This window comes from Humulus lupulus, chromosome X (assembly GCF_963169125.1).
Source record: "Humulus lupulus chromosome X, drHumLupu1.1, whole genome shotgun sequence".
NCBI classification, from domain to species: Eukaryota; Viridiplantae; Streptophyta; class Magnoliopsida; order Rosales; family Cannabaceae; genus Humulus; species Humulus lupulus.
Window position 1 is genome coordinate 190,099,953 of NC_084802.1, and position 13,540 is coordinate 190,113,492.

Genomic DNA, 13,540 nt, shown 5'->3' on the forward strand with positions numbered 1-13,540 from the left:
TGGAATCCTAAACTATTAGGTGAGTAGTAATTCTAAGATGACAATTGAACAATGTAAAACCTTAATTAGTTGGCCACCTAACTAGAAATCACAAAATCCATAACATTCAATTGGAAAAATAAAAACAATTTAATATTGAGAGAAATTAAAGAATAATACTCATTATCAACAATTAAGAATTCATGTCTTGGGTTTTGAATTAACCCTTAACCTAAAAAGAACCTACTCCATAAATAGTAATCATAATCACAAACATAATTATAATTAAGATTAAAGAGATTAAAGGAAGAAAATAAACTAGAATGATGAACAATAGTGTTGTAGTCTTCTCTCCAGTCCTTTCTGAGTCTTTTTCTCTCATAAATCGTAATAAAAACCTCATCTAAAATTAATAATCCTAATAATCCTTTATAGTCTCAATTAAATTCTAATTAAAAATCTGAAAACGATGTCGCAAGCCGCGGCCTGGAAAATGCATGCCCCTGCCTAGAACAAAATATATTCAGAAATTGATCACGCAGGCAGCGGCCTGAAAAAATTGGGCAGCGGCTTGAAAAAACTAAGCAGGCCTGTATAGAACAAAAAAATCTGAAACGCCAATTCCATTTAAAGTGCCACGACCTGAATTTTATAGGCTGCGACCTATCCTCAATTTATTCATTTCTCAACCTTAGAAAGCTTGTACGCTGCTGCCACTTCAATATTTCAATCCTGAAAGCCTAGAATGCTTCAAAAACTTCATTTTAACCTTATCTCAACGAGTCCTTTTCAACCTATAATACATAAACTATACTTGCCATCAAAATGTCAGATTTATAATCATAAAATGCAATGTAGAAAATATATTGTAGAAACATAAAATTACGTTAAAACTACTAAAAATGCTATCATAGCACAATCAAAGCATGAAAAAACTTATCAAATATTAATATAAAAATGACCTTATTAGTCAACAGAGAGGTAGAGTGAGAGAGACGAGAGATAGAGAGGGGAGAGAGTGGGGAAGATGAAGAAGAAGAAGGGACTAGGCGTGAAATATCTAGTTGTCGCAAATAATTTAAAAACGTAGTCGCGAATAAACAACACGACGTTGTTTCACTAATATCAAAAACCCTATTTTTTGTTTTTTTTTTGTTGGGACTTCAACTAACTTGGTGTAAATAGGAGTCCCAAAATTAGCTCGAGAATTGCTCCCAACCAATATATTCATTATTTTTGGTGACAATGTTCGCCGCAAATAATGAAATACAGTTGCAATTAACACAAAAAGGCACCAAAATTTCTCGCAAAAAAAATCTATTACTAGTTGCCGCCAATATAATCTAAGTTGCTGCAAAGTGGTGTCCCGAATAAAAAAAATTTGCTGTACCCAATTTTTGCGACCATAATTAATGGTTTATGCAAATACAACCTTTATTTGCAGCAAAATTATGTCGCTGCTAAAAATTATTTTTATTGTTGTGTGTATACAGAGGTGTTAAAAAAACGATATGCTTTCGGCCACCAACGACCATGGAGACAAACTAATTAAGTCATGCTCCTTGCCTTAGTCAATCTAACTTGGTACTTCTCATGCTGTCCATGTCTTTATTTCTAGTTGAGATTAGACTATAAAATGTTGACCTCTTTTCATTATGTCATACTCACTACTCATAATCTTCCCTACTAACCAATATGGAGCTATCTCTCCAAATATTAACACCTCTTTCTCTATTCACTTCTGTAGTGGTCTTTCTCTACTACGTTTACGTTTTACTCGGATTTAAGACAGCAAAAAAGAGCACAACTACACATCAGGAGGCTCCAGAGCCGTCCGGCGCATGGCCAATCATTGGCCACCTCCACCTTCTTGGTGGCGAGGACCAACTTCTCTACCGAACCCTTGGGGCCATGGCCGACAAACATGGTCCGGTGTTCAACATCCGGCTCGGAACTCGCCGTGCATTCGTTGTCAGTAGTTGGGAAGTGGCGAAAGAGTGCTTCACCATCAACGACAAGGCGCTCGCCTCGCGGCCCACCACTGTAGCGGCCAAGCACATGGGCTACAACTACGCCGTCTTTGGTTTCGCGCCGTACAGCCCCTTCTGGCGCGAAATGAGGAAGATTGCCACGCTAGAACTCCTCTCCAACCGCCGCCTAGAGATGTTCAAGAACGTCAGGATTTCAGAGATTAGCGTCGGGATTCAAGACCTGTACAGTTCATGGGTTCAGAACGGTTCGCGTCCAGTTCTCGTGGAGTTGAATCGTTGGTTAGAAGAGGTGACTCTTAATATGGTGGTGAGAATGGTGGCGGGAAAACGTTATTTCGGGGCATCAGCCGCGAGCGAGGATAGCGGCGAAGCAAGACGGTGCCAGAAGGCAATAAGTGAGTTCTTTCGTTTGATTGGGATATTTGTGGTTTCGGATGCGCTGCCGTTTCTATGGTGGTTGGATTTGCAGGGCCATGAGAAAGCAATGAAGAAGACGGCTAAGGAGTGGGATAGCATACTAGAAGGGTGGCTTGAGGAGCATCGAAAGAAGAGGGCTTGTCGAAAGGGCAAAGCCGAAGAGGACCAGGACTTTATTGACGTTATGCTCTCTCTTCAGGATGAAGGAGGCCTCTCCAATTTTCAGTATGATCCCGCAACCAGCATCAAGTCTACCTGTCTGGTACGTACGTACGTTCTGATCATTTTAATTTATCAAACACTCATCACCATCTCTCTTTTCCTCAAAATCAAAATCAAAATATATAGAGTATTACTATTTGGCACCTTAAGGTACTCAACATCACATGAGGTGCCACCTTGTGATTGGTTAGCGATACATCATAATCTTTATTAAAATCAAATAAATAAGTAAGATCCGATATTAGATTACGATATTAGATTACACTTATAGCGATATGTCATCTACTTATAGTGTTGGACACCAATGGTGCACCTGCAATTCTCAAATCTATAGCCTACATATGACAATTTAATGCTATTAGCGTAGTGAGAAATAATTTTTATATATATTTTTAAAACGGTTTTTACAATTTTCTTTAAATACTATCGATATGTGATGTTACTTAAAAAAAGAAAAAAAGAAAAAAAAAGCATCACGTTGCATGCTATTTAATATAGTAGCATCACGTTTCATGCTCCTTCTTTAGTGATTAATTGGTTTAATATATCAACTAATCAAAAAAAAAATTAAAGAGTAGCATATAATATATATTTCGAAAATAATATTTATCTCAAATATTATACATTTTAACAGAAAAAAAAAATTTATGGACAAACATAAATAAACATGACATCTCTCAAGGACGAAGGCCTAAGTTTACTTTAAGAGGAGTCAAAAGGCAAAAAAAATTGAGGGACCTAATTGCTTAATTTTTAAAAAAAAATTAGGAATTATTATTAAAAAAAAACAAATACTATATTAATATATTTTTTTTCTATATTTCGGGAGAGCCGGGGGACAAAGCTCCCTCCTTTGACAAGTGCCTCCATCTATCCTGATAATTCTAAATACATATACCTTAGTCAAAATACTATATATTATAAAAAAAGACAAAATACTATAATAATCTAAAATTATATATCTAAATTAATATTTCGTAGAGAAAAACATATGCCTCATGTCATGCCAAATAATATATACCATAGTGAAAAATATATATACAGTATAACTTTCATCAATTAATACCTAATTAATTAATAATATCAAAATTAAAACATATTTTTGTTCGGACATAATATTATTAATTTATAGGGGCTTTATCGTACCTTTAAAAGAGAGAGAAAAGAAGAATCAAGAATAAGAGAGGACGAGGAGTATAAGAGAGAGGGGAAACAAAATTAACAAAGAGAGCAGTGGGAGTGGGAGAATAATAAAGAGAGTGGGGAAAAGGCAAATTCAGAAAGAAACAAAAGAAGGAAAGAAGAATCGAGTGGAAAAAAAAAGTAAAGAGAAATATAAAAAAGTGAATAATGAAAGAAGAGTGAAGAAATACAATGAGAAAGAAATTAGAAATTGAGAGACAATGGGATAGGTATTGGCATGGTTTTTTTTTTTTTATATATATATTTATATAGTCTATATATATAAATATTTCAGTAAATTGAATATATTAGTAAAAACAATTGGATAACACATCGACATTATACACATTTTTAATGGAAGGACCACAATATATTGCTCTTATTAGATGGCTGTACTATAATTTTAAGATGAGTCATTGATTTGTATCTCTACATTTATTTATTAAGATAAGTTTTAAAATATATGATTTTTATATTATCAATGTGTAAATATATGAGAGTTTATACTTTTTTTTAATTTGTATGAGAAATTTATTAAAAAAAATAATAAAATAAGAGAAACATAATTAATAGTTAACTAAAATATAAAAATGTCACATTCTTTATAACTCATTCTAGAAAACAGAAAAATTATATTTTATATTAAAAGAAAAGGAGAAAAAAAAAGACAATTATTTTGGGACAATCATATTAAAATTTACTATGTAGGCACTTATACTAGGAGGGAGCGACACCACAGCAGGGACTGTAACATGGGCGATCTCATTACTAATGAACAATACTCGAGTGTTGAAAAAGGTACAAGAAGAGTTAGACCTCCACGTGGGCAGGGATCGGCAAGTTGAGGATTCTGACATTAAAAATCTGGTCTACCTTCAAGCTATTGTAAAAGAAACCCTTCGCCTGTACCCAGCTGGGCCCCTCCTAGGGCCCAGGGAAGCCTTGGAAGATTGCACCGTAGCGGGGTACCACGTTCCAGCTGGCACTCGCTTAGTGGTTAATGTGTGGAAGATTCAAAGAGACCCGAGGGTTTGGTCAAACCCTGAGGAATTTGAACCGGAGAGGTTTCTCACAAGCCATGCCCACGTGGACATGAGAGGTCAGCAGTTCGAACTCATTCCATTCGGGTCGGGTCGTCGGTCATGTCCCGGCGCGTCGTTTGCACTCCAAGTGCTCCACCTGACGCTCTCTCGTTTACTTCAAGGGTTCGAGTTCAAGAATCCGTTGCGTGGGCCTGTTGACATGGGTGAAAGCCCAGGTTTGACTATTCCTAAGGCCACCCCACTGGAGGTTCTTTTGACTCCTCGTCTCTCCCGTGAGCTCTATGGACTTTAGCAAGGGTTGGAAGTTAATAGAATAAAGGTCATTTAGGTGATCTGATTAGTAGACTCTTATTGATTATCTATTATGTTTATGATCATTACGCAAAGCTTTTTTCTAAAAGAACTCATGATTTCGAACTGAGTGTTGTTATTTGGCACCTTAAGGTGTCCAACACCACATGAGGTATCGACTCTTATTAAATTCAAATAAGTGGGATCTGATATTTGATTGCACCAATAACAGTATACCACCTACTTGTAATATTGGGCACCAATAATGCCCCTTAGCAATTCTCTTTCAAATTTTAAGACCACCCAACCCTGTAGTATCCTAAGATTTACAAAGACAGGAATGCTTTCTCTTTTTTTATTTATCCATCACATCCGTGGATAAGCTTAATTTTTACCGAATCTTTTGACTAAATTATTTATCCTTATCCAGGATAAATTAATTTCCAAGACCGTTTTCAATTAATTAACTGTATGGTAGGGCCAAATAAGAAGAATTTAGAGGAGACTAGACGTTGGTGATCACCATTATCCATATTTAAATGAAATGATTATGAGTGATATTCCGTTTCTCACCGACAAAGGCTTAGAGACGATCAACTCACTAAATCACAGTCATATAAATATAAATATATTAAAAAAACATCTTTTGTAAAGTTAATAAGAAAATGTATTAATGATATGTACATTGCAGCTAAATATGCACTAAAATATTGAGAATTGCTAAGTGTACCGTTGGTGTGCAAAAAAAAAAAAAAATGACATACCGTTATTAGTGAAATTCAATATTGGTCCCACACGTTTTAATTTAATAATTATTATAAGATGTCACTTCTTGTAGTGTTGAACATCTTAAAAGACCAAATAACAATACTTTAAAATATTACACACAAATGTGATCATCTTAAATAGATGTGCTTGGTTAAGAAATGTGTGTTAAACAAAAGTTAGCAAACTCAACATATATATACCTAACCTACTATAGCTCTAGTCCAAGTGAATCGATCATGGACTTCCTCATTCTCCGTTATCTAGATACGACCATAGTAGGATGTATCGCCGCACTTGCCTTTTTCTTCTTAGTACTAAACCAAAAGAATAAGCATGAGTCAAGAATTTGAAATAACATCTCTATTACTAAACCACCCTGATGGTTTGTGAATTTGGGATAGAGAAAATAGTGATGATTTGTTGTAGTTTAGAATATTTGATGAGTAGTAGTAGTGACTAGAGTAGTGATGGGTTATGATATTATAGTTGATGTTGTTGAGTGGACAAGTGAAAAAATTTGGGTTTGTAGGAGTAATGTTTATGTTTTAGAGAGTAGAGGATAGTAGAAAGTAGTAGAGATTTATTGATGGTTTTTTATTTCTGGTACACCATTTGCTAACCATGATGGGGTATTTATAATGGCTAGCCTACTTTACATTTGTGGCTAGAATTACTTGTTCTAGATCCTTCTTTTACTAGAAGGAATATTAACCACACAAATTTTCTTGTTTTTCAAGCATAACTAGAATGTTCTAGACTTAAATTTTCTAGAAATGCTTATAAGAAATTCTAGAGTAATCTAGTTCTACAAATATCTAGAAAATTCTAGAGTAAAGTATTCTACAAATGTCTAGAATATTCTAGAGTATTCAAGAAATGTGTAGCAACTTCTAATACTCCTCCTTGGTACACATTTCAGTAACTCCAATCATATCTCGTAGTTGCTCGAACTTTTCTCTTGGTAGTGCCTTTGTGAAAATATCTGCTAACTGTTCTTCAGTCCTGCAATGCTTGAGTTCTATTTCTTTGTTCGTTTCAGCTTCTCTGATGAAATGATACTTGATGCTTATATGCTTTGTTCTGCTGTGAAATACAGGATTTTTGGCCATTGCAATAGCTAATTTGCTATCGCAGTAGATCTTTGTAGCTTCGTCTTGTGATTCTCCCATGTCTTCAAGTATTCTTTTCAGCCATATAGCTTGGTTTGTAGTCATTGCTGCAGCAATATACTATGCTTCAGCTGATGATTGTGCAACTGTCGCTTGTTTCTTTGATGCCCAGGAAAATATCTCTGATCCAATTGTGAAAGCATATCCTGATGTACTTTTCATGTCGTCAACTGATCCTGCTCAGTCACTGTCTGTGTAGCCAATGAGTTTTGACTCTTGCGTGACTCCATACCATATTTCGTAGTTCTTTGTTCCTTGCAAGTATCTAAGGACTCTCTTGGCTGTTCCGTAGTGAACTTGACTTGGACTGTGCATGAATCTTGATAGGAGACTGATTGCATACAGGTAAGTTTTAAGGGTGTTATGTCCTACGCAACTCTTCTTGTTGGGCTTTGGCTCATGGGTACTCTGTGCTACAGGTAAAGGCAAAGATGTGGTTATAGCACAATGAGTTGGAGAGCTTTGGTGGAGGGCGTACATGCCAAGGATTTAACGACCGTAATGGGTCGAGCCTATCAGGGAATTTATTATGATTTCAAATAAAGTTTTATTGTTAGATTCAAATGTTTGTTTTATTTTATTTATTTACGATAACTACGAAAATCCAGAGTTTCTTTTCTTTTTAAATGATCAATTTGTTAGTCACATTTAATTACTTTATAATAAAATGTGTTTTATTTTAAAATTATTTATTGTATGGGTCAGTTAACGTCTCAAGAAATTGTGGCGTTATTGTTTTGTATCAGAGCAAAGGTTTTGTTTCCTGTAGACTGTACTAGCATGTACTCTTGTCACTGAAGACAAGCTCGACTTATTGCACAGTAAGCTTTACTTGAGTTTGTTTTGGTTATGTGACTGTTTTCCTTATGTGTTTTAGTGCTTTATTTGCATGTATAGAGTAGCTAGTATGGCTTGTGTGCTTAGAGTCCATAAGGTTCGTCTGAACAAGACTCAACGAAGAAGGCTAGCAAAAAGGATAAGAAAGTTATGAAGGATAAGGATGCGACGTTTTGCGAAATGGAACATCCAAGAGTTAGTGGATCATTGTGTGACAGTCAACCATCGCATTCAAGATGTGGTATGGGAAGGAGGACTGTTAAGCGGAAAAGAGAAGTATGAAGTGTTCAGAGATGCGATTTCTTCAAGAAGGATGCAAGAAGAACTTCAAGCAGTATGGAAGCAGGTGCAAGATATGGCTTTGGAAGGCGTTAAGTATAAACACACACTTATGGCTTTTGCAAGACAACAAGGGTTCGAGCTAGCTAACAAACCTTTTGATCAAGGAATTTCTGTAGAGCTGTTAGATAAGCTCAAAAGCTCTTTTCCTGTGCATAAAATGTGGTTGTAGACATTTCGCTACATGTGAATTGGTTTTAGTATGATTTATTTCTTTACTTTGGTTTGTGAACTATGTGAATCATGGATGTATCTAGATATTTTGGCTTTATAAATAAATGGAGATTAGTTGTTTGATGGATTAAAAGCATGTTTTGGTTCCTAATTTGGAAAAGTTGCACTAAGATGTGTTGTTTGTTTCAGGAACGAACTGAAATCATGCCTTTTAGGAACGCTGGAATGCTAGGGTTAATTGCAACCTCGACAATCCATCGGTTGTGAGACCTACTATGCGAGCTAACCACATTGGCAACCCTCCCCTAGCTAATGGGGGAAATAGGCACAACAAAGATCCTTATACTGCCTATCAAAGGTCAGAAGCCAATAATACATGAGAAGTATGGTGGAGTGTTAAGAGAACTGAGGCAGCTGAGGCAGAAACAAACTCAGCCAACACCCGTAATCAGAGACATTCATTAACCCTCAGCACCGATTGCATATGTTCCTGAATTTGGCGATCATTTGGAGTTGCTGTATGAAGGATTCAAGAAGCAACTTCCTCCAATGTCCGAAGGGGCGCTGATCCATTGAAGGCTAAAGAATGGATGAGTATGATGGGGTCAATTCTGGACTTCATGTGAGTTGGAGGGAATGATAGGGTAGCTTGTGTGACTCACATGATGAGAGATGCAAGGATATGGTGGGAAGTGATCTCTCAGGCAAGAGATATTACTACAATGTCCTGGGCATAATTTTAGCAAGCATTTAATGAAAAGTACTACAATGTTGTGGTACGGGCTTCAAAGGTAGATGAGTTTGCTACCTTGAGCTAGGGGAATATGACTGTGACTGAATGTGCATTACAGTTTGACAGACTTGCCAAGTTCCCAGCAGACCTTGTCCCAACTAACGCAACAAGAGTAGATCGGTTTGTTCGAGGCTTAAAGCCTATGATAGCTAGGGATGCAGAGATTGTGTCAGTAGGGGCAATAGTACATATGCTCAGGTTCTGGAAAGGGCTCTCACTACTGAGAGAATGGAAGACATGATTTGGAAAGAAGGCACTGCTAAGAGAGAGGAAAGAAGGAATGCCTCCCAGAATAATAACTCTAATGACCAGAAAAGGAAAGGGAATGATCATGCGGGGCAGTCAAGTCAGGATAAAAGGGCCAAAGATAATAAAGGAAGCAACCGCCCTAGGAACAAGGAATGGGTACGGTACCCGGAGTGTGGAAAGTATGAAAAGCACCACCAAGGAGAATGTAGGCGAAATGCATGTTACAGTTGTAGACGCTCAAGATTCTGTACTTGTGAAAGGTCCAAGGCACCCATTAAAGTCCCCTAAACGCCTAAATATAGGCCTCGCAAGGGGCATCTCGTGAGGGCCTCGCACCCAGCAGTCACGCCTCACTGGAGGGGCTTCGCGCCCAGTAGCCGTGCCTCACTAGAGGGGCCTTGCGCCCAGCAGTCGCGCCTCGTTGGAGGCGTCTCGCGAAGGAAGTGCGCCACCACTCAGCCTACTCAGATGCACCGCCTCGCGAGGGGCGTCTCGCGAGGGCCTCGCGCCCAGCAGCCGTGCCTCACTGGAGGCATCTCGCGAAGGCCGTGTGCCACCACTCGCCCTGCCCAGATGCACTGCCTCGCGCCCAGTAGTCGCGCCTCGCTGGAGGCATCTCGCGAAGGCCGCGTGCCATAACTCGGCCTGCCCAGATTCACCACCTCGCGAGGGGTGTCTCGCGAGGGCCTCGCGCCCAGCAGCTGTGCCTTGATGGAGGCGTCTTGTGAAGGCCATGTGCCACCACTCGGTGTGCCCAGGTGTTCTGCCTCACAAGAGGCATCTCGTGAGGGCCTCGCGCCCAGTAGCCACGTCTCGCTGGAGGCGTTCCGCAAAGCCCTGCCCCATGCCTCCTCTTGGTGCACTCGGCCCTACCAGACCTCATCCGCACCATAAGGGGCCACCTCCCCAAAATTGGCCTCACTAGAGGGGTCTTTTCTCACCCCTTAAGATTAGCTCCAACCACTGGGCACCACTCTTACCATAAGTCGAACGATACGTAAAATCATGGATCCCTCTAACACACCAATAAGGGCGAATTGGAAGGGCCTCATAGCGATTCACACCAAGTCAGAAGAAGTGCGAACATTATGCCCATGCCAGATAAGTAGTGGCTGTACGAGTAGAGTACTCATTTTGATCCACATCAGGCAATCTCTGACACTCGTACTCAATAAGTAGTGGAGACATCCCCACGAACTCTGACCATGTACTGGAGCTGACACCACAACCCCTAAGGCTACTCTCTTGACGGTCTACTCATGTACCATCTGGTCCCTTGGACCACAATGTATCAGGGGCCATTAAAGCCCACTATAAAAGGAACCCCCTTCCACTTGGAGGGGGGTTGGAAAAAACATTGTAGCACTACACCATAAAAATATATAAGTTCATTTCACCATTTTCTTTCTGCAACTATTCTTTGAGTTTCTGATTAGATATTTGAAGTTTTTCATTGATAAGCTCTATATTTCAATTTTTCTAACTTAACTTTGTTGACGAGTTCTCACCGTCAACAGTTTGGCGCCGTCTGTGGGAAGGATAGATTGTAAGTCACTGTTCTTCCGCCAATTCCGATAAGAAAAAGATGCTGCGACATTCGAAACGGTTGAGAGAGCCGCGCGAGGTGGAGGTCCATCTTGACGGAGATCAGCTAAAAGCCTCTATGAGGGATCCCCCTCCACCTGCAAACGTGGAGGCCCCAAGAGAGCCTGAGGTTCACGGAGATGAAAGGGAGGCCATGACCCCGGCGGTCCCACCTGGGGAGGATCGTCCAAGGTCGGAGGCTGCCCCAACGAGGGGTGTCGGTGAAGCCTTGCCTCCAAGGCTGCTGGAGGTGCCAAACTCCGGTCGGCAGGACCCAGGCCCATCGACGCGCCGAGCTGACAAGCACCCTTGGCTCCACTCCATGAGCTCGAGTTCTAAGTCTCAATTCTACGAAGACGAGATACGAGAACTTCACTGCAAGAATCAGAGGCTAGAAACCACCCTGGAAAACATGCAAGAGGTGCTAAATGGCCTGTTGCAAGGGAGATCAAGCGTGACATTCCCTAACCGGAAAGAGAGAGGCCAGGAGGGGGTGGAAACCACCGTCCCAGTAGATGACAGAAGGACCCGACTCTCCACTAGTAACACCCCCGGACGAAGCAGCATAAACGGCCCGGACCACCGAAGCAGCCCCAGGGGCCAGGGCCGAAGACCAACGCTACCCCTCGCAACGATGTCGAGGTCACCTCAAGGAGAACACCCTCAGATTTACAAGAAGAACTCGACAAAAAGAGGGCGGGTAAAAGGACCACACCCCCTATGGCGCCCCGAGAAGACTAAGGAAAGGGGGATCCTAACCCATCCACGCTGAGAGACTCCTTGAATAAGAGGAGGCAAGACCTGGACACAGAAATGAGGAGCCTACAAAGCAAAATCATCACCGCCTCCGGAGGTCAAGCCTTTGAGGATGAGTTCGACCATGAGTCTCCCTTCATCAAGGAGATCTAATCCATCCGGCTCCCGACCAACTTTAAGGAGCCCCATATGACCCCCTATGAAGGAAGCACAAATCCAAAATACCATTTGGATGCATTTAACGACCTGATGAAGCTGAGGGGAATTAGTAGCGGGGCCAGATGCCATTGCTTCGCTGTCACATTGAAAGGATCTGCGTACAAATGGTTCAAAAGATTTAGACTGGGGTCCATCAAATCTTGGCAACAGTTTTTCAATGAATTCCTCCAGCAGCACCACGCTGTGCAAGACTACACGATGCCAGGCACCAACCTCGCCAACGTGAAGCAAGGAGAAAACGAGAGTCTGAAGAGCTACATTCACAGGCTCAATATGGAGGCAGCTAAAGTAGGGAGCTTGACCCGCAGAGAGCTGAAAATTTCCATCACAACTGGAGTGCGCCCGGGAAGCAAGTTATAGGATAATGATAACTCTACAAAATAGAGTTATTTTACCACTTTTTATGTGCTAATTGTTGCTTAATTCTTGAGTTTTTAAGTAATTTATTAAGTTTTTAAGTAATTTTGAATTTATTAGTCTTATCATGATTTTATATACTTTTGTGTGTTTTTATAGTTATTTTGTTGTAAAATATTGTAGTTAATTATTTGAATTATTATTGTTAAGTTAGTGGTAAAAAATGTGGTATTATTAAGCTTAAATGTTAAATATAAATTAAGTTATAATTAATATTTTCAATGAATTAATATGATTTATTGGATAATTGAAAATATTTAATTTTGATTTAATTTATGTTTATTTTGTTAGGGATTTTGGTGTATTTTTGCTCTTGAAAAGCCAAGAAAAATGAAAGAAAATATGGCGTTTTCAAGGAAAAGAAAGAAGAAGAAAATTGGCATTTATCAATAGCCCAGACCAGCCATGGCCCAGACCCAATCCGCCTGCCCCCTGGCCCGTGCACCTCCAAGCTTTCCCAGCCGCATGCCACTTCTCCCTTCAGCTGCTCCAAAGCCAGCTGCCACTCCAAACATAGCTGCCCAGCCATGTTCAGCAATCCTCCTATGCACCAATGCCAGCTGCCACTCAGCTCTTCACCATTCGGCCATCAAATATCCCCAGCCATCATCACATTCCTTCAGCAGCCCATCCATTCGGTCCAAAGCAGCCCAAATGCCAGCCCACGCCAGTGCACACCACCTGCCCAACCAGCCCCTTTATTTGTCTTGAGCCCAACAAAAGCTTGCTTTTGTACTCTTCTCTCTTTATTTAAAAATACCACTTTTTACTCCACTTTCTACACATTTTACCCCAAAACATCATTATTACACCCTATAATTTACCCCTATTTGCCATATTATTATTAATTGAATTAATTTAATCAATTTAATTAATTTAAATTGATTATTTTAATTATCATTTTTTGGCTATAAATAAGGGAGTTTGGTGTCCATTTTTGGGGGGAGGTTACTATACCATAATTTCTACACATTCAAAACCTCTCAATTTTCTTGTTCTTGTTCTTCTTCTTTTTGGTTATTTTCTATGTATTTTTAGAGGAAATTTTGGGGGTTTCTCCTCCAAATTTTCCTATTTATGTTTGTAATTTCTATTCTAGTTATGAGTTTC

The 13,540-nt window shown here is 39.7% G+C and overlaps 1 protein-coding gene across 1 annotated transcript; it reads left to right on the forward strand.

The window, feature by feature from the left end:
- The first annotated feature begins 1,674 nt into the window (after positions 1 to 1,674).
- On the forward strand, positions 1,675 to 5,245 carry LOC133807032 (xanthotoxin 5-hydroxylase CYP82C4-like). Its single transcript, XM_062245157.1, has 2 exons — positions 1,675 to 2,649; positions 4,500 to 5,245. Exons 1-2 carry the CDS (start codon positions 1,675 to 1,677, stop codon positions 5,124 to 5,126), a joined length of 1,602 nt encoding a protein of 533 aa, XP_062101141.1. The 3' UTR covers positions 5,127 to 5,245.
- Positions 5,246 to 13,540: the final 8,295 nt, after the last annotated feature.